The sequence below is a fragment of the Osmerus eperlanus genome, chromosome 26 (genome assembly GCF_963692335.1).
Source record: "Osmerus eperlanus chromosome 26, fOsmEpe2.1, whole genome shotgun sequence".
In the NCBI taxonomy this organism is placed as follows: Eukaryota; Metazoa; Chordata; class Actinopteri; order Osmeriformes; family Osmeridae; genus Osmerus; species Osmerus eperlanus.
Window position 1 is genome coordinate 1,343,489 of NC_085043.1, and position 24,077 is coordinate 1,367,565.

Consider the following 24,077-nt stretch of genomic DNA (forward strand, 5'->3'; position numbering starts at 1 on the left):
CCCCTCTCCCAAATGAACACACACTGGCCCTTCTTTATATATTTATTGTTAGTAAACAAGACAACAGGCATCAGACACACAGCAGGCAATGTTACCATGCATACATTCATACACACCTTGCTTTCCTGCACACACACGTTCCTATCAGAAGCAAACATCCCTACTATATCTTCATATGCCAACCTTGATTTTATTATAAAGACCAACTACATTAAAATTTGTAAGGAGAAAAACTAGTTATGCACAATTTCTTTTTAAACCAGCAGATCTATATCCTAAACATGCCTCCATCATAGGCTTCAGTAGTATAGAGGTATATCACCACAGAGCATGGGTAGAAAAGAGTGGCTACTGCTATCACAAGCAGAGCAAAGTAGGGGTTAAGCGCCATGTTTTAATTGGTAACCAAAGGTCTTACATTTGGTAATTATTGTCATGTGTACTGCAGTGCTAATGATTAACCTATCACATTTTCCTTCCAAAATGGCTTGTCCAATAAAAACTCACCTTTTGGGTGGTGTCTGGGGAATGTTCTGTGGGGTTTCCTCATTTTCCTTCTGTCTCCTTCTCTTATACACCCCATCCTCTGAACTGGAGAAGGACAAGTAGAAGCCATGGTGCCTGGCAGCATGCTCAATGTCATGTGCCTTCACCCACCAAGCATCTGTATTCCCCACACTAGCTGATAAACTGAAGGCACATACCATTCAACAATCATCTAATACATTTGTGGAGGCAAGCAACATTCCTCTGGGATGGAAGATCTTTCTGACCTTTGACATTCTATGTGTGCGTCAGATCCACCCTTGTGTAAGGTTTGGGCAAATCCATCTGTGCTGCTATTTTGCCTGTCATCAGGTTCATTGGTGATATCTCATTGGTCTTATATTTTCATAGCACTGCCTTTACTGGCTGCTCAGAGTCAGGGGAATGTTGAACACTGGTGAGATACTTCTGGAAAACTTCAAACTCATACTGTACCAAGTGAGCTTATTCTTTGAAACTTGACAGTAAACAATCAGTTGCCAGTAAAACATTGATCATCTAAATTGACAGTGGTTACTTCATGTTCCAGTCTGTGTCCTGTACTGTCTGTACTGTAATGTTCTGTATAAAGCTAGGTTTAAAGGGCTGCTACCAGGGATAGAATACTGGATATGGCAACATGAGCTCCTCCATCCTTCAGTAGTAGTCTTCGTAGTTCTTGGGGTTCAGGCAGTAGAGGAGGGCACCCCCGAATGAGAAGATAGTGGCCCCCCAGGCCAGGCCATAGCCCCAGTTGAACTCATGGTACACCCTCAGGCTTACAGTCTCAATGAACTTAATGGGATACAGGACCAAACTGCAGACTTGCAGCACCACTGATGGTAGACACACAGAAACACAGAAAAAGACAGAGACAAGGGGAGAAAGAAAATTACATATCTGCATGAGAATTGTGTGTGTGTGTGTGTGCGCGCGTGCCAGAACCGTACCTGCAGCAAACAGCATCACTGCTACAGGTGTATAACAGCATCTCCTGGCACCAGGACACACTGACACTAACCCAACCAGGAAAGAGAGGAAGATGAGGGCCGCGCCACCGAGCAAGAGAGCCAGGGTGGCAATCTGCCAATCTGCCAGAGACAAGGGAGAAGGGAAGAGAGAGTCATAAAACTACACTCACTCACAGAAGGAATGCATGGGGTCTCTAGTGGCATGGCCAGGGGTCAGGGAGATAGAATGACAGGGGACATGAGGGAGAGTCAGAAAGTTAAGCTCTAGTTTAGCGACACATCTGTGTTTCCCAGAATGCCAAATACACAGAGCATCATAGAATGTGAAACAAGCATCACACAGGTTTGCCGGATGTTTTGATGTTCAGGAATGCTAACAATATGCTAAGTAATACTACCTACGGTATCACACCAGATCTACAAAAACACCTACAGCAGAAAAGTGCTGAGAGCACAAACACACACACATGCACGTACACACACCTCATAATGAATCACTCTGCAGCAAGAGACTGAGTAATTTGCTGGGTGACTCCGATAATAGGTATCCCTTCCTCTTGCCTGTTGCAATGTCAGCAGCATTCTCAGCATTTCATTCAGAAGTGCTCCAAAAACACTGAGTACAGCGACTAGAAATAGCTCTCTATCTTCTCTGGAAAGCTAGCAGGGAGAAGAGCAGCTAAAATAAGGATGGAATTGTGGGAGAGAGGGATATCGTTCACTACCACGTCCACACAGTTGATCAGCTACTGTGTCTTGGGGGCTTGACATAACCTTACATGTTATAAGGAACATTTTAATTTACATTAAAGAGTAAATGAACAACCAAACCAATGTTTGGGGTTAAAACCTTTTGTTTAATACTTACATACAGCTAAACATATCAATCCTGGTCTTAATTCCAACAATTCTTTGCAAAAAGGTTATTTGGGATTTTTTTGGGACCTAAATCTCAGCACAGTGCAAAGTAAACACATCTCTACTACAATACTGCATAGTACAGTGCAGCAAAAACAAAGTCAGTGCAACATCAAACAGTTTTGTGTTTTTTTTTGTCTCTTGCCAGTCAGCTGTACAACAGGATCCTAAATACAACACACATAGAAAGGGAAATTTATCAAAAGAAGTAACACAGTTAAGTGCTGCTTTAGGTGCCCTTAGGCCAAGCGAAGAGTTGTCGACGTGAAGCTTGAAGAGGATCATCTTGAGATAGCAGTTATGGAGAGCTGAGGTTCATTGAATAGTAATATCACTCCACTTCTGGAGCACAAAAAGTGCACAAGGGTCACTAATGTCACATAATCAAAGCGCCTGAGTCGGTGCGTACGGATGTCTTGGAAGTATGAGGGGCACATCCTGTTGGCCGCAGTGTAGATAAGGTAGTACCGGTATTTTCTTAATGTAATTACACTGCAACATGGACAATGGTGCCAAGTGTTCCCAAAACAATTGGTTAACCAATTCATTTTTGTCATGACCACCACATCCTGTCCTTACCATCACAGTGCTGATGGGATTTGACATGAGTTGGTTATTAATGGAAGTTTTTACTTCCATTAATAAGCTTTTGAATTCCATTAATAGCTCTTGAAATGCTATTTTCAAGAAACAAAACCGATGCCACTGCAGCATGCACACAGAAGTCCAGGAGTCGACTCAGCACCCAAGTCAGATTTGAGGTAGGCCAAGAAAACATTACAAAAATAAAGACAGTTTTTAAATGATAGGCCTAATGATCATCTTATTTTGACTAAAACATAAAAACAATATTACATGAAGCTCAAAAAACAGTATTTGCGCTCAAATGAATGCGAAACAAATGTGTGCGCACGTTAACTATTGATGTCCCTGCCAAAGCTGATATCAAACTTGCGTCCCTGAACTGTTGTATAGTGGGTTAAGCAAGGGGAGTTTCTATAGCTGAGTAGTGCGCTTGGAAGAAAAAAAGGGATATGAATAGGGGCATGTGCCCCAGTAGAGTTTTATGTCTAACAACGCCCCTGCTTATCAGCTTGCGTATATTTAAAAATCTAGCTTGAGTCTGACCGCAGGCAGGAACCCCCAACTATGAATGATGGCTGATGGAAAATTAGATATCTGAACACTAATTATGATTCCCATGGGGCTGCAGAGCTGGCAGGTTTCATTCTGAAACTAAAGGGAAGTGCATTATTGAAAAGCCCAATGATGAGTTGGCCTACTCACACAGTAGCTCGAAATTTGCCCCGCCCTCTTGTACTGACATGTTATCTGCGCAAAATATTTTTACACCAATGTTCCACATTCCTGAGTCTGTGTCTGTATCTTTTACAACTGACCTCTGGGAGTGTGTATGCACATACATGTGTTTAATGCTGAGGGCATGACGCTGGGAAAACATGAATATTGAGAGAGAAGCTAATTACTGTGTGAGGCTTAATCAATATTTAAGCAAAGCCAAGCACAACCTAAAGGAAATTGACAGTTTGCTGTGTGCAGTTACTGTGGTATGCTGAATCGTGAGTAGGCCTTTCCTTGTCTTACAATCAAGCTAGAAGCTACCCCTTGGAAACTTGGAAGTGACGGGAGAGGGCTACAGTAGCCTAGGTCCAACATGGCCACATTAAAACACAAAATGCTGTTGTCTTACAAACCAACAAAGCTGTATTAACTGCATTTATAAAAGTCGATAATATATCAAGAGAAAAAAAGATAACTCGCAAAGTAATTAGGAAGTTGGCGGCCTATGCGGCCATGCATAGTTTATGAAGAATTTAAAAAAAATCTGAGAAATAGCATTACCAGAATGCTGCACTTGTTTCCGTGGTTACTAATCTCCCGGCATTTAGATCTCTGGGGAGTTTGGTTCTCAAAGTTGTCCTCGCTCCTTGCCCGGTGAAGGAAGCTCAACAAAGGCTCATTTTGTGAGCAACAAAAGACGAATAAAACCCAACTGGACCGCTGCTTGTGAAACAAAATTCACATCATTCAGTGGCAGGTTGGAAAATGTGTAAGAAACACATTAGCATAGTATTTTTTTCATTTGATAGGCCTAAAGTAAATTAGGGTAGCCTATACGCTAAATCGTTCTGTGTGATGGATGGCTTGGGTGCCCAGGCAAGACAGTACATTGAATAATAAAACTAATAATACAAAATAATCAACACAAATCTCAGATTATTAATTCCATCTGAAACTCTGACGGTCTATGCTCCATCCTTAGTGATAGAAAGGCCCTTTGCTATTCATCTCAATAGATCATTTAAATATGAATGTAAGACTGATGGATACATTTTTTATTGAAAAAAACAAACTTAATTAAGTGTAAACTTTTGGTTTTACAGGTTAGACAAGTGATACATGGGGAAGGTCTCACCTGTCCTTAACGTGGTGTTGCATTCCCATGTTTCGGACGTGACTGGCTTCCAGCATGATTCCCACAGAGAGAGGTAATATTGGTCGTCTGCCGTGACCCACGCCGGACTCAACACGGCCCCTACATCCAGACACAGAGCGAGGAAGACGCACACCAAGCCCACCAACTTCAGAGGCGTCAACGAGGACACGCGCACCTCCTCTGTTCTGCTCACGGATGAAGCCATATTTGGTGGATAGGCCTCGTGATGGAAAAACAAAAGTCTTTTCCTCGAATAAAGTAAATTTCTCGTCGCCTGATTAACGAAATTCGACAATTATTCTTCCCTGCGATCGTATTTGGGGGTAGGATATCACTGCGCGTTGGGGACGCCGCTCCAGCTATACTATTTCAGTTTGTGACTGCACTGCACATCGCAGAATTGTCCATGTTGCACCTGCAGGGTCCTAGTGCAGGACTTTCACGAGTTACATCCCCTCTCTCCAAAGTACCATAGGTACAGATATACATAAGAGTAAGAGGGTGACCAGACGTCCTCTTTTACCCGGACATGTCCTCATTTCGAGACCTAAAAATGCGTTCGGCAGGGATTCCACACGACCACACTTTTTATTTAATTAACGATTGACAGTTTTTTGGTATAAAACATAAATACAAATATTTACCAACTTGATTATGCATTATATCTTACTGTCAGATGTATATTAAGATGACTTAATTACAACAACAAAACATTCTTAATGATACATTTTACTATGGGTTGTGAGTAGGCTATACTACAAGGTTGTAATCACAACAACCGTTATTAGTTACAGCATTACATTATTATGAAAGCAAAAAGGGGACATAAATACTAGTAGAGAATAACTGTACTACATTCAAAACGGACCTTGATTAGTGGTCTCTGACTTTTGGACCTTACTGTGTGAGACCTGAAGTTACCGAAGCAAAGTAATGAGGCAGGGCCGAACCCCATTGTCTTCATGGGGAAAATACAGTATTAAATGTCACTGTACAGAGATGTATATACCTTTTATTAAGGTGAGTGTGCTGAGATTTTATCAAGAGGCTTTTTTTGTGATTGCATTGCTTTTAACGTAGCGAATGTGGTGAATGAAGGCACTTTCTGGTCAGGTGTAAACCAAGCCTTTTTGTTTTGTTTTTTTTACAAACACTAAGGCAACCTGTTCTGGTGCAACTAGCACCACTCACTCAGCAATAACTCAACCTCCTATATCAACAGATGACTTTATACTCTGAGTATGCAGCCACTTTACTAAAAGTACTGCTGGCCCAAATATCTGCCTGAAATGCATTTAATAATATTTATATTATATACTCTCTCCAAAGTACCATAGGTACAGATATACATAAGAGTAAGAGGGTGACCAGACGTCCTCTTTTACCCGGACCCTCATTTCGAGACCTAAAAAATGCGTTCGGCAGGGATTCCACACGACCACACTTTTTATTTAATTAACGATTGACAGTTTTCTGGTATAAAACATAAATACAAATATTTACCAACTTGATTATGCATTATATCTTACTGTCAGGTGTATATTAAGATGACTTAATTACAACAACAAAACATTCTTAATGATACATTTTACTATGGGTTGTGAGTAGGCTATACTACAAGGTTGTAATCACAACAACCGTTATTAGTTACAGCATTACATGTCAGTTATTGTTGGAGTCCAGGTGATTATCTATAAAGTAAGGAAGAGGTGGCCTGGCTTTTAGGCCTGGATTGCAGACTACCTTACTGGAAGACCACATAAACTGTCTGTGAGCCTTTGGAACAGTGTGTCACAGTCAGTAGCCAGCCATGTAGAGGCCCACCAACAGGGGACTGTGTGGACTGGATCACCTGCATGTTAATGTTGGGAAGACTAAGGAGATGCTGGTTATTTGAGGAACATTTGAAAAAGAACAGGGCTCTGTTGACTAGCATCCTGGGAGCTGATGTCCAGCAGTCATACAAGTATCTGGGAGATCTGGACAACAGACTAGAATGGACTAGCAACATTAAGGCCACAAAAAAGAAATCCAGAAAAGCCAGCCAAAGCTTACTCCACCAAAACAATCGCTACAGCACTTTAACCCATTCTACCCTATACTGTCCCCTGGTGGCTATGCCTGGCTGTTCTGTGTTTCACTGTCATGGACTGAAACTGTCACTGAAATAAAAGCCCTACATTGTAATCTACATAGTATACAAATCATCCTCAAATAACTTAACAGCATTGATTGATGAGTTGGTTTCGGACTGACAGTGTGCATGCTTCCAAACATAGTCCTGTGTTGTGTTCTTGCTTGGATGGTTAGCCTACTTGAAAGGCATAATTCTGTACATATCTGAAAGTCTTGACTTGATGCAGGTCTTTATGGGATACACGAGATAGGTTGTGTTGCAAGAGAGCCATCCTTTGCTGCTGCTGCCTTGCTTGAACCTTGCTTGAACAAGTTTTGCTGTAGCATGTGCTAGATTCTAGACTGGGACATTTATTGCCTGTCATTCCCTCTCTCTCCACTGCATTTCCTGTCTATCTGCATACTGTCGCTATTATAAAAACACCTGTGGTTTAGGGGTGGTTATGGCATCAAACAGCTTGAAAGGTGTGTGAAAGGCATCTGGCTCTTCAGACTTGAACACGATGGTCTTCTGTGGTCAATAACTGTGAACTTGATGTGAAGTGAGCTTGGCCTTACTTAAGATAAAGCTAACATCTAGCAGTCATCTCCAAGTAAGTTACTACCGGGATATAATTTGTGGAAATGTTTGGGATTTCTGCAGAAGCCTGCTAATGACCATTCATTTGAATCAGGTGTGTTGGAGCAGGGGAACCTTCTCAAATACACATGACAGTGGGCCCTGAGGACCTGGGTTGAAGACCACTACAATATTCACCCATCAGTGTCTTAAGTCTATTTACCCTCACCTCTTTAATATATAACTAGTAAAACCTTGGCTCTAGATACAACATACTTTTAATTTCAATGAATCATCCTCTTGGTTAATAATACATTTGATAAAGACTTTCAGTGTTGTAGCCTATGATCAGCCAGTCATGGGCTGTAAACATTGGCTCCCCAAATCTGATTTTTGGGACAGGGAAGTCAGAGGGAAAATGTAATCCAAAATCTGTTAATCCCGTAACGGTCTCTTTAAAGTGAAGAACAAAACATCTGAAAATAGAGGATCGTCAGGAGAGACTTTGGCGCATGCGTCGTTGTATTGTGCATCAAGGGTGACTGCGGATCACACACTGCTCATTTGGGGTCGAGATCAGGTAAATAAAGTTATACTATAAGGAGAACATATGTTTCATGAATTCTTGTTATTTAATTGCTCACCTAGTATCCAATACATATTGCAAATATCGCTGGAGTCGTTTGAACGTTACACGGTATCTAAAGCGGCTTAAAATGTTCACCCACTTCAGCCATGGACAGACTTCGTCAGATAATGTTAATAATTGCTAATCTAATCTACACTTCGCCTACCTACCGATGTTTACATGTTTATTTATGTGAATGCGCTGTATTTATAAGATAAGCCGTTTTTCATTGTTCTATCTTTACCTACGCCTCAACAAGGGACTGGGCGGCGCTTGTTTGTTACATTTTTGCTAGTCTTCTATTTCTGCCATAGCGGTCAAATTCCTGTCACCGCTTGGTCATTCAGCGTGGTAATTCACAATGCACTGAATGCGATTGTGACCACCATTTCCCTTCATGCATATCTGTTGATTTTATTTATCTAAAACCCATTAAGTTTTTGTTGCTCATGTGGGCTAAATGGAACATGGCTTACGCTATGCTATTGGCATCTGAATCACTTGTTCAATTCTTAATTTAGGTTTGTATGGCAAGCCGTTTTAACATTTATTTCTACAAACTTACTAGTCACTATTTTAAAGTTACTAGTACTTATTCTTTAGTTACTAGTAACTAATCCAATAGTTACTAGTATCTATTCCCGTTTTACTAGTAACTTTCATTAGATACTAGTAACTATTCTTTAGTTACTAGTAACTAATCCAATAGTTACTAGTATCTATTCCCGTTTTACTAGTAACTTTCATTAGATACTAGTAACTATTCTTTAGTTACTAGTAACTATTACAATTCTTACTAGTAACATTATTATTCTTACTAGTAACAAATGCGTTTTTACTCGTCATTGCTTATGACGAGTAAAAATGACTACTTGATAGTACAATTTAAAATGTTACTAGTAAAACGGGAATAGATACTAGAAACTATTGGATTAGTTACCATAAATGTTAAAACGGCCTGCCATAGGTTTGACTAGGTTCATGTTTATCTGTTTTATGAGCGTTGTATGAAATTTGAAGTATCCAATTTGATTGGATTGGTTGTTCTTCCACAGGCATCCGCCCCAAACAGACCTGCGGGAATCATGGGTAGTGGTAAGTTACACCACAGAACACATGCCTGAAAGAGGGATTTCATTCATATCCAGTGTCCCTGTGTAGTAGAAATACCTAATCTTCACAGATGCTAATCTGTGAAAGTGACGTTAAATGCATGTCTAATTAGAAATTCTGTTTTTTTTGGTGCCACGTGGTTTGTGTTCTTGCCCTCTGTTCTGATCCCATATCTGTTGGACAGAGCTTCTCTGTGCTCTCTCTAAATTCCACAAGTCTCACATTATGCTGGACAGAAAAAAATCATTATCAAAGAGCTTTTGTTTTAACACCCAATTGCATTTAGTAGGCAGTGCTTTCACTTTCTTGACACTCTTTGTATCACTTTCTGCCTCTTACTCTCTCTTTCTAACCCCCATTTCTCTCACTCACTCACACAGTGTTCCTGCCAGCGGATGCGGCCCACTCAGTGCTGAGACGCCTGCCCAGGGCAAACAACATGCTGGAGGAGATGAAACAGGGCAACATCCAGAGAGAGTGCCGGGAGGAGATATGCACATACGAGGAGGCCAGGGAGGCATTTGAGAACGATGAGAAGACGGTGAGTGACCATTCTCTGTTGCTGTCTCTTTGCGTTTCCGTGACACACGCACTGGAGAAGCTCTTGCGTGCCTGCAAGATCCCTGCCCCAGATCGGCTGGTGTGAGTAGTGTCCCTGTTTTGCAGGAAGTGATTGTTATCAGCAGGAAGAGCAATCTGACGTAGCGAATGCTCACCAGGGAGGGAGTTGATTCCTGTAACTGTTGTGTAGAGTTAGAAGGAGAATGGTGACACATGACTGATGTTGTCGTACGTGGGTGTGTGTGTGTGAACCTGTGGCATGCTGAGCTGCGATCCTTAGTGTGTTGTTAGTCTGATTGTGTGGGTTGTGCCTGTCGTGATCTGCTGCAGAGACGTTTTTGGGAGGAATACGTCCGTGAGAGCAGTCCTAGCGGGGGGCTGGAGGCTGTCATGGGTGGAGTCAACCCCCTCTACCTGATCCTGCCCCTCGTACTGCTCTTTCTGCTCATCGCCGCCGTGGTCATCACCGTGTGGAGGTGTCACTCTCGCAAGCACTCCGAGCGCAGCCCCGCCATGGGCTGCCCTCACCGGGAGCCCGGCCTATCTGTGGTCTCCATGGACCAGTGGGGGAGGGACTACCACCCAGAGCACCTGGAGCTCAGCGTCCACAGCAGCCCAGCCTACCCAGGCTCCGAGCTCACACCAGGGAGAGGAAGCGCGGCAGACCCCCCGCCATCTTACGAGGAGGTGGTGGGCCATACCGACGTCCATGTAGAGACGGAGCCCCCCCCTCAGTACGAGGACATAGTCAATAGTGCTGTCGTAGGCCATGGGAAGTGACCCCCCCTTTTGCCATTGCACTGATTTGACCCAAGAGACTCCAGCCCTCCCTTGTCTGCACCTTTCACAGCAATACCATCCTCAGCTCACCCCCTCACTGCTGTTTTTTTATTTTATTGTTACAACACTAACAGAGTTTTGTTGGAGACGGTGTTGTCTAAGCTTGCACTAATTGCTCACCAGGGTTGAGTGACAGTGGAGACAAACGCCAATGATATCGCAATACCAAAATGCACTGAAACAGATCTACATCCTGTGGCTTCCCTACTAGCATTCTGTACTATATAACAAGAGGTTGTTTTCTTACATATGAATGGTGCATGGTCAAAGTGGTTTCTGTTTGCCATATTTGTAAAAGGAAACACGTTCTATTTATATAGAATTATTTTTGTAATGTTTGGTGGAAATGTAAAAACAAACAATTTAGTCTTGCATAATATTAGATTGTTGCATAATATTAGATTGTTGTCATGATATGGCAAATTGTATGTATACATGAACTTATTGAACTATTGCAGATGGTCAAAATATGTCTTCTTGCATCTTGTGTGTGATGACAGCAGAGGTTGACGAGGATAGTAAATTAACCCTTGTGCTGCCTTCGGGTCACATGACCCAAAGGTTCATAACGAACCATCATTGTGTTTACCCAGTTTTACCCAATACAAAAACTAATAAAAATAATTTTCTTTTAACCTTTGCAATGTGGGGGGTCTGAGACAGCCCAACGGTTAAAAGGAAATGCTTCACTTTGTTTTTGTATGAGGTAAATTTGTCGCAATACGACGGTGGGTCACACGGCTGATGGGTCAGAATGACCCGAAGATAACACAAGGGTTAAGCAATCTACTGTAGGGTCCAAAAGTCTCAGGTCGAATTGAAGACTGAGAAAGCCAAGCATTCTGTGACATCACAAGACGCTCTTTGGAACAAATTGTCAAGTCACGTTGTGCTTATACATTTTTTTTACATTGTTATGAAAGCAAAAAGGGGACATAAATACTAGTAGAGAATAACTGTACTACATTCAAAACGGACCTTGATTAGTGGTCTCTGACTTTTGGACCTTACTGTGTGAGACCTGAAGTTACCGATGCAAAGTAATGAGGCAGGGCCGAACCCCATTGTCTTCATGGGGAAAATACAGTATTAAATGTCACTGTACAGAGATGTATATACCTTTTTATTAAGGTGAGTGTGCTGAGATTTTATCAAGAGGCTTTTTTTGTGATTGCATTGCTTTTAACGTAGCGAATGTGGTGAATGAAGGCACTTTCTGGTCAGGTGTAAACCAAGCCTTTTTTTTATTTTTTTTATACAAACACTAAGGCAACCTGTTCTGGTGCAACTAGCACCACTCACTCAGCAATAACTCAACCTCCTATATCAAAAGATGACTTTATACTCTGAGTATGCAGCCACTTTACTAAAAGTACTGCTGGCCCAAATATCTGCCTGAAATGCATTTAATAATATTTATAAATCTGAGTTTATATTCTGTTCACTACAGACAGAGCACTGATGTTTTATGTTTGATCTGTGGACCTCAGTCCTATGCCATGACCTTTACTGGCAGATGCTAGTTGAGGTCAGACATTGTACCTTTACTTTTGTATTTGACAATGCCTTATCAAAAAATGACAAATGTGAAATGTAGAGGATTATTAAACACTTAACAGATGTATAAATAAATGTTAAATATTTGAATGTGCTATGCTTGAATTAATTTCCAATGCAAGTAATGTGTAACAATTGGATAAAGGAATACTGTACATACAGTGCATCCAGAAAGTATTCACAGCGCTTCACTTTTTCCACATTGTTACAGCCTTATTCCAAAATGGTTTATGTTTATATTATTTGCCTCGATTATACTCACACAATATTCCATAATGACAGTGGAAAAAGTTACTTTTTTATAGGTTTGCATAAATATAACATGTACATGTCTTCGTGGCTGTGTGCTTAGGGTTGTTGTCCTGTTGGAAGATGAACTTTCGCCCAATCAGATCCAGAGCCCTCTGGAACAGGTCATCATAGATGTCTCTGTACATTGCTGTATTCATCTTTCCCTTGGTCCTGACCAGTCTCCCAGTTCCTGCCGCTGAAAAACATTCCCGCAGCATGATGCTGCCACCACCATGCTTCACTGTAGGCATGGTATTGGTCAGGTGATGAGTGGTGGCTGGTTTCCTCCAGACATGACACTTGGCATTTAGACCAAAGAGTTCAATCTTTGTTTCATCAGACCAGATCATTTTGTTTCTCATGGTCTGAGAGTCCTACAGGTTCCTTTTGGCAAACTCCAGGTGGGCTGTCATGGGCCTTTTACTGAGGCGTGGCTTCCGTCTGGCCCTCAATCAATCATACAAGCCCGATTGGTGGAGTGCTGCAGATATAGTTGTCCTTCTGGAAGGTTCTCTCTTCACAGAGCAACGCTGGAGCTCTGTCAGAGTGACCATCGAGTTCTTGGTCACCTCCCTGACCAAGGCCCTTCTCCCCTAATCGCTCAATTTGGCCGGGCAGCCAACTCTAGGAAGTCCTGGTGGTTCCAAACTTATTTCATTTACTGAAGATGGAGGCCACTGTGCTCATTGGAACCTTCAATGCTGCAGACATTTTTCTGTACCTTTCCCCAGATCTGTGCCTCGATACAATACTGTCTTAGAGGTCTATAGACAATTCCTTGGACTTCATGGCTTGGTTTGTGCTCTGACATGCACTGTCAACTGTAGGACCTTTATATATACAGGTGTGTTCCTCTCCAAATCATGTCCAATCAACTGAATTTATCACAGGTGGAACCCAATCAAGTTGTAGAAACGTCTCAAGGATAAGTGGAAACAGGATGCACCTGAGCTAAATTTTGTGTCACGTCAAAGGCTGTGAATACTTATGTTATGTGATTTTTATTTTTATATATAGATTATTTTTATATACCTTTTTTCACATTATCATTATGGGGTATTGTGTGTAGAATTTTGGGACAACAATTAATTTAATACATTTTGGAATATGGCTGTAACATAACATGGAAAAATTTAAGCACCATGAATACTTTCTGGATGCACTGTAGCTGTACCTCAGATTCTTCCTAAACTGGTTAAACTACACTGTGATATGATGTATACAGCGTATACATCAACTAATTACAAAACCACAATGTAGCAATTCTATACATTGCATAAACCTTTCTGTACAACATTTTCAATCAAGTAATTTATTTTATTGTGGAATTATTTCAATAATTTCCACATTTATAAAAACGATTGTGATTTTTGGGGAAACTTGTTTCCAAACATAATAGTATATAAAGTGATCGTGAGCGGTTTTCCCTTTCATTTCTCTGGACAAGTGGCTGTAGATCAAAGCTGGTCTGCAGTATCTAACTGCGTCATCTTACTAAGACAGGCAAAAAAAAATACAATTTGCCCCCAAATAATGGCACAGTTAGATGGAAGAATCTCATCAGTGTCAATCACAAAGTGTCATCCAAATACAATAATTTGACAAGCATTAAGAAAAAAGCTTTAGCGAGTGAGAGGACCTCTTCTTGTTAGTTTGGTTAAATTTGCTAAATGCTTGCAAGTAAAAAAAAAATATATATATATAATAGTGCTCATTTTGATTCCGGTCATGAAGTTTCAGCATCATTGAGACCTATTTCATAGAGTCGACTCAACAACTCAACGCCTTCATTCACACCCACTCCTTTGGGTTTCGTAACACCTCCAACATCTCCGCCTCCTGGGTGCCTTTGGCTGGCTCATGCATATACTCCCATCTGGGGAGCAAGGAGGTTCATTACAATGTTGTTGCTTTAATGAGACACACGCACACACGTGACTCGCCACTCACCTAGCTGTGAGGGGCAGGGACATGAGGATACTCTCAATCCTGGAGCCTGGGGTGGCCAATCCAAACTTAACCCCTCTATCATACACCAGGTTGAACTCCACGTACCTGAGGCACACAGGGAAATTACAGCAACATTGTGTGCATAATAGCATCTAAGGCAGGGTGAGGCATCCAGTTATCTACTGAGGAACAAAAAAATGGCCTTCTTATGTGCTTACGTAATTAATCAGTGAATCAGCCTGTTGCCTTATTATCTGTTCATGTATCCTGTCTTATTCATTCATTCATTCGTGTTCCTACTGTAACCTACGTTTGTGTTCTGATGACAGTGAAGGGCCTGCCCTATGATGTGGTGTCTGTATGTTTGACGAATGTTGGCTGTATGGTACATTTGTTTTTCCCTTTGTACTATAAATTCTGTCCTCTGACTTTCATGGCTTAGAGACTTTGCTGGTACACCACTGTGTTCAAACTGTTAGTTTCTATGTCGAGGTGTCTTTCTCCAATCGGCAGAATGCCTAATACCGTATTTCTTCGAATAAACGCCGCCCTCGAATAAACGCTGCACCAAAAATGAACGTTGTGTAATAAACGCCGCCCTCGAATAAACGCCGTCCTAAAAAAATCTGAAAACGGTTATTTAATTGGTTAAATTCAACCCCAGTATTTATTACACATGTACATAACTTTCTGCACAGCTTTCTGTTTGAAAGCTAACGTGTATGAACGTTTAGGCATGCTGCTTCAGATTTCTACACAATGTAGAACACTTGTATTTGAGACAGTTGTATTACCAACGCACACCTAATTGATAGCCAATGAGAAAGGGAGTTGCCGCACTCATAGACAAACAAAGAATAGACAAGGAGGTCAGCGGTAGTAGCCTAAATGAAACCTGCGTTTCTAGCTGCATGATTCATTTGTCACAATGCCAGCAACGAAGTTGTCTATGGCTGCACTGCAGCTACAATTCACGAAATCTCTCAATAATTAAACGCCGCCTTCGAACAAACGCCACACCAAAAATGAACGTTATTTAATAAACGCTGCGGCGTTTATTCGAAGAAATACGGTACTTACAAACCCAGAACCCAACTGAATTGTCACATTGTTCCTGAAGAGATGGACAGAACTTCCTGGCGCACATTCTGATACGCATGCAAAAGCTTCCTCTGTTTGTGCAAACATACCCCCAAGAACACAAGGCCTCCCAGTCTTTCAACAACATAGAAGACTACCACCGAATGCACACTAACGGAGCAGGGCTCTCTGTTATGAACTCACCTGCCTCTCCTCACCTGCTGCCAGGCCTTCTGCTCCGGGGTGAAAGGGTCGTTGAGGTGTTTCCATACGATAGGGAGATAACAGGGCACCACAGTTTGGGCGCAGCTCCTCACAAAGCTGAAGGCCTCCTCTTGGCTGGGGGAGTCCAGGTCGTCAAAGAAAATCCCTCCGATGCCCCGGGTCTCCCCTCGATGGCGGATGTAGAAATATCTGTCACACCTAAAACCCCAGAAGGACACCAAGTTTAGCTAAACATAAATTAGTTTCTAAAAATAACACCCTGTCTTTCATAATCTTAATTATATGAAGAAGAAAAAAATATATATATGGGAATATATACAAGATGTCTCCCTTCCCCAGTCAACTTTGTCTAGCTTTATGGAACATTGTCAAATGTTACAGATAAAATGACATACCTTTTTTAAAAGCACAGTGAAATAAATTCAAGATTCCTCACTTTAGATTTAGACCATAGAATTGAAGTATGTTAAATAGTTTGTCACAGCTGTATAAAGCTAACATTTACATCATGTTACATCCTCCTACCACAAAACCTCAACTGAATCATGTTCCTTATACTGAGATATTTTTCTAATAGTGCTCTGTTTTCTGGGTCTTGGGTGTTTACTGTAAAAAAAATTAAGAAAATAAAAATCAAGGTCAACAGGCAGTCAAAACTCTCTTCCTTGTTGGGGTGCCCCCCCCCCCCCCCAACTTTGCTTAAGATCGGTTAACGGTTCTTCACATGACAAGGAAAACGTCCTCTTATCACTCTCCAACAGTGGAGGACCCACCCAGAACAGACCACACACCCTCACCTACGCACACACTCTACCAATAAACAGAGTTGTCATACCATTTCTTGAAGTCTGGGTAGTACTGGGGATGGTGCTCGTCACAAGCCCCTTTCAGAGTTCTGTGGAAGATTGCTGCGTCTTCGTCACTGACATACATAGGAGTCAGGTCCGTGCCTCCACCAAACCACCACTGCTTGGAGCCTGGGAGACACAGTCAGACAAGGGTCATCATTCTTTAGCACAATGACTCAATTGACACTGTGACACCAACACCCCAACTCTTGCAACACAGTGTGACACAGACACTCTTACCGTCTTCTTCCTCAATCTCGAAATATCGATAGTTGAAGTGCACTGTGGGAATGTGGGGGTTCTTGGGGTGGATGACAGAGCTCACACCCATGGCGCAGAATGGCAACTTCCCTGAAAGCCGTCGTGTCACGGTACATTGATATAGTTAAACATTATTTGACATTGCCTTATGATTGAGCCCTACCCAGTGCTTATCCTTCATGCTGCTGGCTCTACCCCTCGCCTGTCTCCAGCGACCAGTGTACTGTTGCATGCAGCGATACGCCAACTGTATATGTAATTATTATTATTATCATCTCCACAAGAGAGAACCTGTTGGTTACTTACCATTTTTCCCCTTAAGGACCTTCCCTCTGCTGCGCATCTGCTTGGCCGCCTCTTCAGTTAGATTACCAAACACCACTGACACGTTGACACCAGCCTTCTCAAACACCTTTCCATCCTGAAGCACACAGCTGATCCCTCCTCCCCCTGAAACACACACATACACAAATAAAGGTCTTGAGACAGATCATATTGAGTCCCTGGCCTTCAGGCATTGACTGAGCTGCGGTCCACCTTGGTAGAATTGGCCTCAATTTGCCTTAAATAGCACGCGCCTCTTGGTAGGAGGCTCCACTGACCCTCTTTTCGTTCCCATCGGTCCACTTTGAACGTGCCGCCATCCACCTTCTCGAGAGCTTTGCAGAACTCCGCTTGCGTCTCCATGATCAACATTTCCATCCTTGTGCACATCTCCCCTCTCCTCTGCTGCAGCACCTTGATATCGGTTACTGGTGGCGACATGAAGGCCTTGCATTTCTCTGCAATATCACTTTCTTCCTCCTCGGTCTTGGGGATCCTTGATGCCATTTCAGCCCGCTGAAAGTGGCAAACACTGGCCACAAACCCTGCGACCGCTGCAGCTGCTCCGGCTAGCAACAGGGCACCTCTTCTGGATCGACCCGCAATGCTTTTCCCCGCTGTCCAGCATGACATGTATCTCACTCCAGCACCTTTGGCAGACCATTCAGCTTGCGAAAGAAAACTTAACGGAACTAGTGAAGTATTGCGGTGGAAAGCCAGGTGCGAGTCCACGACACTATACATCCTATTGGAGTGAGAAATAAAACATTGTCTCGAACGACATGCCGTTCTATGTATAGAATAAAGAAATGTTGTAGCCATATCAAAAAAGTGAGCAATCCCTCCCTCGTGAACGACAACAAAAGTAGGCTAACAGGTACTCAAATTAGGGCTACATGACCAAGTCGGAAGACGCATTGTCACATCTACGTTAAAAGCTCTGTCCATGCTACGTAAAAAAGACAAGGAAGCATGGGATATGTAGTTTAAAGATATCTATTCAAAGGGCGTTCGGCTGATAGCGGGCTACAATAAACACAAAATCCCAGAAACCAGTACACTGCCACTGAACTTGGCCAATGAGGTTTTGTGGTAGAATGACGTGACTTCTGTCCCGTTCGAGCAAGTATTTGGTAGTAGCCTATGTTATGCCACTATTGTTGTGAAATTCATTTTTTAATTATTACGGTAGATTATTTGAGCGTGCTAAGAACAGTCGGTCATTTTTTCAAATCAGTTTGTGTGCATTTAGTTACAGCATACGTTTGTGTTTGCTTAATATTCAACGCATGTGCGTGACGGCGAAACGTGTTGTAGGTCTCTATGGCAACGTGTTTTAAACCCCTTTGGGAAGCCAGCAAGAGATTATCGGCACAGGTGTCCTACGAACACAACTCAACATAAAATGTAGGGCAGTGGAAACAACAAATAGTTTCCAGTTAGGGTTTTTATAATTTATTCATACTGGCAAAGAAATCGCATAACCTTGCTGTGGTGAGTTTTTATTTGAAAACATAGAATTTATGTTCACAATTTAAGCTCGAGTAGGCCTACGTCCTTTTGTTTTTAAATGGAATTAAACATAATATCCTGTTTTATTACCACAAGTGTAAAGAAAAATGTTGCCATCATATCTTGTTTTGCTGTATCAGTATTAGTGTGTGGAGGAGAACAACGATTTAAGAAAACAGCAGATGCCCCAGCCCCACCTCATAATGTAATAAATATTATTGAGTGCCTAACAACGGTATATTGCAAATGTGTTGCCAAGTATAGGCTACGTATGCATGTATTTATTTAACCAGCAGAGGGACATCCCGAGTTAACACCACCCTGGTCTTGACGTTCCACTGAAAAACTCTCTTAGTACTACATCTGTGCACTTCTGGTCCTAGATTAGGCAATCTGAGTACATATAAATGTACTAGGCTACATACAGTTCTTCTCAGTATATCTTTGTGTACCTGGCTTAACTCCGTACTTAATCTATCCGTATACCAATGAGTCAGAGATGAGCACTAGGACCCAGGAGGAGTACGAGGACGACTTCGAGAAGGACCTGGACTGGCTGATTGGTGAGGATGCCAGAAGTGAGAACCAGGTGGGTCAGTGAGCTGTACCGTGGAGTACAGTTACAGAGGTAACACTAAAATATAAAATGGGAGTCAGATGGCTGAGCGGTGAGGGAGTCGGGCTAGTAATCTGAAGGTTGCCAGTTCGATTCCCGGCCGTGTCAATTGACGTTGTGTCCTTGGGCAATACTTCACCCTACTTGCTTCGGGGGGAATGTCCCTGTACTTACTGTATGACTAAATGTAAATGTAAAATATGCAATATGCTGAATTAAATATACAGATGGCCTACAGTTTCAGTCAATATTAAACAGTGTTTACAGTAGTGCAAATACGGGTTAGTCTTTAGAATGGCTAGGAAATGCAAACATATGAAGACTGTGAAGAACCGTGCTAGTGGAGTGTGTGACTGACTCTGTGGCCCTTGCTGTGACAGTGAGTGGTGCAGTGTTACCCTGGCCAATGCATCTGCCAGTATGTAAAAACCAATCTCACTGACACAGCTCCATACACTTTCCCTAGTCTAGGGTAGACTAGCTCTGCTGCATACATTATTCATTGACACGTATTTGTAGCCAAGGTGAGCTGGTAAACTCACTCCTCAGTATAAGTACAGTCACTTGCACCAGCGAAATGCTAGCTAGCTTTTTGGTGGTGTAGCTGGTTTGTGGTTGTCAGAGGGCCCGAGTTCGAAGACCGGTGTGGGTGGTATCTTCAGATATGACGTGCCTTAATTCCCATGGTCACTGTTCCCTTTCCCCCAGGACCCTGACGATGAGGATATCGAGGCACAAATAGACAAGGAACTAGAGGAAGAAGAGGGGGAGCAGGGAAAGGAGAGCAAAAAAAGCCAGAAAGAGAAGAATAGAGGTGAAGAGACAGAGGAGGCAGAGGTGGAAGAGAGATGGCCTTCGCCAATGGAGCCCCTTGAGTTTGATTCTGACAGAGAGAGCCAGTATAAGTTGTCGTCCATAGGCCCCCCCCCCCCGGTGCCGGAGGACCAACTGGACGATGAGAAGAAATACATCCTTGAGAAGATTGAACAGGCCAATCGAGAGCTACAGCACCAGGAAGCTCCAGACATGACCCGACAAAGACGGCTACACTTCAAAGAGACTCTTGTAGATCTGGTGGTGCCCCCGCTGGATTTTGAGGTCAGTGGCTCCTCCCAGAGTACAGGAGTGGAAGTGCGGAAGGACTGCCTGGTTGGAGGCACAGACACAAAGATCGAGATCGAGGTGGCAGGGAGGCTGTCGGAACTCAAGATCTCCCAGAGGGATGGAGCTGGAGAAGGCAGCTCACTGGCTGGGGATCCTGGCCAGACCGGGCCTGAAAAGAGGGTCCAGGCTGGGCAGGGGAAAGAAGGCATAGTCCTGGTAGAGAAAGATGGAAAATTTGATCTAGTCAGTCTGAAGGAGGTGGAGAGCCTCAGCTTGTTGCCCCCCATAGCCAACGGTCTTGCTGACAACCCCCGCTCTGACCCTTGTCCTGGAGGACCCAGGCTCAGCCCTAACAAGGCTGTCATGTCCTCCCTCCACTCTCAGGGGATAGAGCACCTCCGGGCTCCCAGACCTCCAGCCAAGCCCAGGAACAGGCCCAGTTCAGCCAGTCACACCCAGAAAGGCCGCCTGGGGAGGGGAACCAAACGCAGGGTGCAGTCGGCCAACGGCACACCCACCCACGTCACTTATACTCTCTCTCCCGAACAGAAGGAGATTCTGCAGAAGATGCAGGAGAGGAAGGGGAGGCAGGCCAGAGAGGTGGGCATGTGTCCTCGTGTTATACTGCCACTGACTACATAAGAAAGAATAAGAAAGCTATAAGTGAGACAGCTTGACCAGTAACCTAGACAAAACAACCCACTAGCTTCTTGACCTGGGATGAGTTTCCCTCTCTCTCTTCCCTCCTTCCGCTTCATTCTCTCTGTCTTCCTTCATCAGGCAGAACAGCGACGATGTGAGGAAGAGCAGCAGAAGCGCCAGGAGAACGAGATTGCTTTCCGGGCGTGGCTGCTGAGGAAGAGGGGGCAGGTTCAGGAGGAGAGGAGGATCCACCAAGCTCAGGAGATGGAGAGGATGAACGGCAGGGTATGGCCACAAAGGGGGGACACCAACACACCAAACATGAGCTTGAGTCCCACTCAGACAGTATCCGGCAATGATGATATATCCCACAGTATTATTAAGTGTCTGTGTGTATGCTCAACAACGCCAAACATGGCTATGTACATATCGTCAGCATTGCCATTCACACAGACGTGTGTGAATACATTTGACCAATGTTTTAGGCAGTAACCCCAAAAGCCAATCTGTCTAAAGCTAATTTAGAAAGCTAAGTTTCCGGTCGTCTGTCCAGAGAGAGTCTTGTGACCCAGACGAGGCCTTCAGGGCGTGGCTGCGGAGGAAGCAGGGGCAGCAGCTGAGAGAGAGACAGCTGGAGGAGATGAAGAAGATGGAGCAGGAGAGCGGATTCTATCTGCACAACCGAGAGGAGTGTGAACGCGCTTTCAAACTGTGAGTGGAAACCCAGCAGTCAAATTGCCCCTTTCTCTCTCTGTCTGTCTAAAAGTTGTCCTGCTCTGTCTCCTCTTCCCCTGCGTCCGTCTTCTCCCTCATCCTCTCTGTCCTCTTCCTCTCTCTTCTTTGTCCTCCTTTCTCTCCTCCTCCCTCCATCTCCTCTCTCCTCTCGGTATAAGGTGGCTGAAGCGTAAGCGTCTGGAGAAGAGGGCGGAGCAGCGCGCGGCGAGGGAGCACGCCCGCAGGCTGGTGCTGGAGGAGCGGCGAGCTCGGCGCCTGCAGGACCTCCTCTGCTCTGCCAACGAGCCACTACGCTTCACAGAGCACCTGACCTACCGCTTCTGAAGAGCAAGGCCAACAACATACCTCAGGAGGAATGAGATGGGGAGGAAGGAGTCACTGAAGGATATACTCATCCTCCATATCTCTCCTCAAATACAAACACTAGAAAAGATTAAACAGCGGGTAATTATTTACAGCTTTTGATAGCCTTATTTTTTGATTTCGTATATCCAATTGTGAGCGATGAGAGCATTTTTATATGCAAAATGGAGTATGGGTGGGTGCCGCATCAAGACTTAGAACTTGTTTTTAGCCTTAATTTGTTTTTCACAGATGGTGTTTTGTCCTTGACTTTATCTTCTACTGTACGTGGCCTGTGATATCTGACCTGGATACATACAGTTAATTCCCAAAGGATCGGGTTGCAGTTTAAGTAGTCTGTTTGTGGTCAGTACAAAGTATTACATAGAATGATGGCTCGTAGTCAAATGTATTTACAGATTTGTGGGACGAATATTTACTGAAAGTAAGTGCATCGATTATACTGTCATTTGTTTTCAATTGTGTCAACATAGCGTATCTTCTATAAGCAGAGACACTTTGTCCTCCTGTGTGGACCTCATCAAAGACCACAGAGCTATATTGAGTATGTGGGCAAACCATATGCCTTTTTCTTGGTCACAAGTGTTTTCAAGAAAGATTTATTAAACAGTAGATTGTATTACAACAAGAAGACATTTTATGGGTTCAGCAAAATTTTCTGAATAGTAAATTTGCTAATAAAGGACAGTCTAGTCTCTAATTTATTGGTACACATGACAAAAAAAGAGAAGGGTACATCCATTTGTTTGTTACAGCAACTCATACTTAAATAATAAGACAGTGTCCCTATCAAAAGTGAAACGTAACCTTAAACCCTACACTATAACTTCAACTGATAAGTTACATACTGTGTGTAGTTTGTAACATTGTATTGATAGGCACTTTCACAAAGCACTTTCTTTCCATTGGACTACCAGTGCATGTGCCTGCCTGACTGTGTAGCCTGCAGTTTAGTAGTATATAGAGGAAAGTTTAACTATACGCCACCATATGAATAAGTATTCCTTGAAACAGGAATAAATGACATCTTTTATTAAAAAGGTTTCTAAAATTGAATGCCAACAACTGTTATCGCTGTTGATTTTCAACGCACAAACACGTACACCATGTTTTCATGTCAGTTAACTTGTAAACAGAATATCTTTTGTGTGACTGTATGAGTAGGTAGGGAGACTGTATGAGTCAGCCACTGAGAGAATATATAATATATTGTATCTGTGAAGTGTCTACAACTATAGAAATGCCCAATATTTCTTCCTGTGTGTCTGCATATATTGAAGGCAACTATTTTAAACAGTCAGAAGCATGGTTGCAGTACCACTATCCCTCAGAGATGAAACATAGACTGAGATAAACATACACACACTGGTAGATCATAAGCACGGCCTGTGCTTGCTCCGGAATTAAGGAAAACCATTGTTCCTCTACTTGGCGTGTTCACAGTGCAGTAAAGAACAGTATAGGAATGATGTGTGTAGTGATCTGGACTGCAACCCAGTAACCAGAGAAGTACTCTTTGACTGAACCACACATGTAGTTGGTGAGTTTTCGATAGACAACCAAGGTACTGGTATGTACAGAAAAATCGGGACCACACACACACAAGCCACAACAATAATAACAAAAACAACAATATAACTTGCACTTCAAATAGTACAAAAATAGAATTGTTCCGATACAATCGTCATTAAATAAATAGATAGATTGATAGAGGAATTTGACTGGGGTCTGTTGGCTCCTAAAGCTCGTCCTTGGGGTTGATGTTGAGGCCCTGGTCCCAGTGTGTCTGGCTGTTCTGGTTGTCCAATGCCTGCATAACCTCGTCTGCCTGAAGACGCTCCTGTAGGGGGGAGGGAGGAG

The 24,077-nt window shown here is 43.0% G+C and overlaps 5 protein-coding genes across 8 annotated transcripts in view; 2 read left to right on the forward strand and 3 right to left on the reverse strand.

The window, feature by feature from the left end:
* Positions 1-188: 188 nt before the first annotated feature.
* Positions 189-5,248, reverse strand: tmem47 (transmembrane protein 47). The gene is made up of 3 exons (XM_062452416.1): positions 4,852-5,248; positions 1,476-1,616; positions 189-1,361 (listed from the first exon to the last, which is right to left on the reverse strand). The coding sequence occupies exons 1-3, from the start codon at positions 5,075-5,077 to the stop codon at positions 1,183-1,185; spliced, it is 546 nt and encodes a 181-aa protein (XP_062308400.1). The 5' UTR covers positions 5,078-5,248; the 3' UTR covers positions 189-1,182.
* A 2,535-nt stretch (positions 5,249-7,783) lies between these two features.
* prrg1 (proline rich Gla (G-carboxyglutamic acid) 1) lies at positions 7,784-11,971 on the forward strand. 2 transcript variants are annotated; one of them, XM_062452538.1, is made up of 4 exons: positions 7,784-8,147; positions 9,251-9,290; positions 9,689-9,849; positions 10,200-11,971. In XM_062452538.1, exons 2-4 carry the CDS (start codon positions 9,281-9,283, stop codon positions 10,647-10,649), a joined length of 621 nt encoding a protein of 206 aa, XP_062308522.1. In that variant the 5' UTR covers positions 7,784-8,147; positions 9,251-9,280; the 3' UTR covers positions 10,650-11,971. The 2 variants fall into 2 exon arrangements, with proteins under 2 accessions (XP_062308522.1, XP_062308523.1); XM_062452539.1 differs by lacking the exon at positions 7,784-8,147 and adding an exon at positions 8,467-8,546.
* Positions 11,972-13,869: 1,898 nt separating this feature from the next.
* On the reverse strand, positions 13,870-18,183 carry cpox (coproporphyrinogen oxidase). Its single transcript, XM_062452537.1, has 7 exons — positions 17,524-18,183; positions 17,228-17,371; positions 16,901-17,011; positions 16,648-16,789; positions 15,792-16,010; positions 14,508-14,612; positions 13,870-14,433 (listed from the first exon to the last, which is right to left on the reverse strand). Exons 1-7 carry the CDS (start codon positions 18,065-18,067, stop codon positions 14,349-14,351), a joined length of 1,350 nt encoding a protein of 449 aa, XP_062308521.1. The 5' UTR covers positions 18,068-18,183; the 3' UTR covers positions 13,870-14,348.
* A 196-nt stretch (positions 18,184-18,379) lies between these two features.
* Positions 18,380-23,243, forward strand: ccdc181 (coiled-coil domain containing 181). 3 transcript variants are annotated; one of them, XM_062452535.1, is made up of 7 exons: positions 18,380-18,739; positions 18,898-18,992; positions 19,255-19,346; positions 20,082-21,077; positions 21,258-21,404; positions 21,673-21,830; positions 22,013-23,243. In XM_062452535.1, the coding sequence occupies exons 3-7, from the start codon at positions 19,257-19,259 to the stop codon at positions 22,176-22,178; spliced, it is 1,557 nt and encodes a 518-aa protein (XP_062308519.1). In that variant the 5' UTR covers positions 18,380-18,739; positions 18,898-18,992; positions 19,255-19,256; the 3' UTR covers positions 22,179-23,243. The 3 variants fall into 3 exon arrangements, with proteins under 3 accessions (XP_062308519.1, XP_062308520.1, XP_062308518.1); XM_062452536.1 differs by lacking the exon at positions 18,898-18,992 and having other exon boundaries at positions 18,381-18,739; positions 20,082-20,693; positions 20,862-21,077; XM_062452534.1 differs by lacking the exon at positions 18,898-18,992 and having other exon boundaries at positions 18,381-18,739.
* Positions 22,801-24,077, reverse strand: part of p3h2 (prolyl 3-hydroxylase 2) — a 52,479-nt gene continuing 51,202 nt past the window's right edge. The window contains exon 15 of the mRNA XM_062452531.1: positions 22,801-24,057. Within this exon, the coding sequence (XP_062308515.1) occupies positions 23,956-24,057 (102 nt within the window). The 3' untranslated portion in view covers positions 22,801-23,955. The remainder of the gene's footprint in view (positions 24,058-24,077) is intronic.

Coding starts and splice junctions, on each gene's coding strand:
- tmem47 (XM_062452416.1), bottom strand. CDS start 5,077: ATGGCTTCATCCGTGAGCAGAACAGAGGAGGTGCGCGTGTCCTCGTTG. Junction 1,617..4,851: donor CAACACCACGTTAAGGACAG/GTGAGACCTTCC, acceptor TGTCTCTGGCAG/ATTGGCAGATTGCCACCCTG. Junction 1,362..1,475: donor AGTGATGCTGTTTGCTGCAG/GTACGGTTCTGG, acceptor GTCTACCATCAG/TGGTGCTGCAAGTCTGCAGT.
- prrg1 (XM_062452538.1), top strand. Junction 9,850..10,199: donor TTGAGAACGATGAGAAGACG/GTGAGTGACCAT, acceptor GATCTGCTGCAG/AGACGTTTTTGGGAGGAATA.
- cpox (XM_062452537.1), bottom strand. CDS start 18,067: ATGGCTACAACATTTCTTTATTCTATACATAGAACGGCATGTCGTTCG. Junction 17,012..17,227: donor GGTCCTTAAGGGGAAAAATG/GTAAGTAACCAA, acceptor GACGGCTTTCAG/GGAAGTTGCCATTCTGCGCC. Junction 16,790..16,900: donor CGAGATTGAGGAAGAAGACG/GTAAGAGTGTCT, acceptor TGTGTCTCCCAG/GCTCCAAGCAGTGGTGGTTT.
- ccdc181 (XM_062452535.1), top strand. CDS start 19,257: ATGAGCACTAGGACCCAGGAGGAGTACGAGGACGACTTCGAGAAGGAC. Junction 21,405..21,672: donor TGGAGAGGATGAACGGCAGG/GTATGGCCACAA, acceptor TCGTCTGTCCAG/AGAGAGTCTTGTGACCCAGA. Junction 21,831..22,012: donor TGTGAACGCGCTTTCAAACT/GTGAGTGGAAAC, acceptor TCTCGGTATAAG/GTGGCTGAAGCGTAAGCGTC.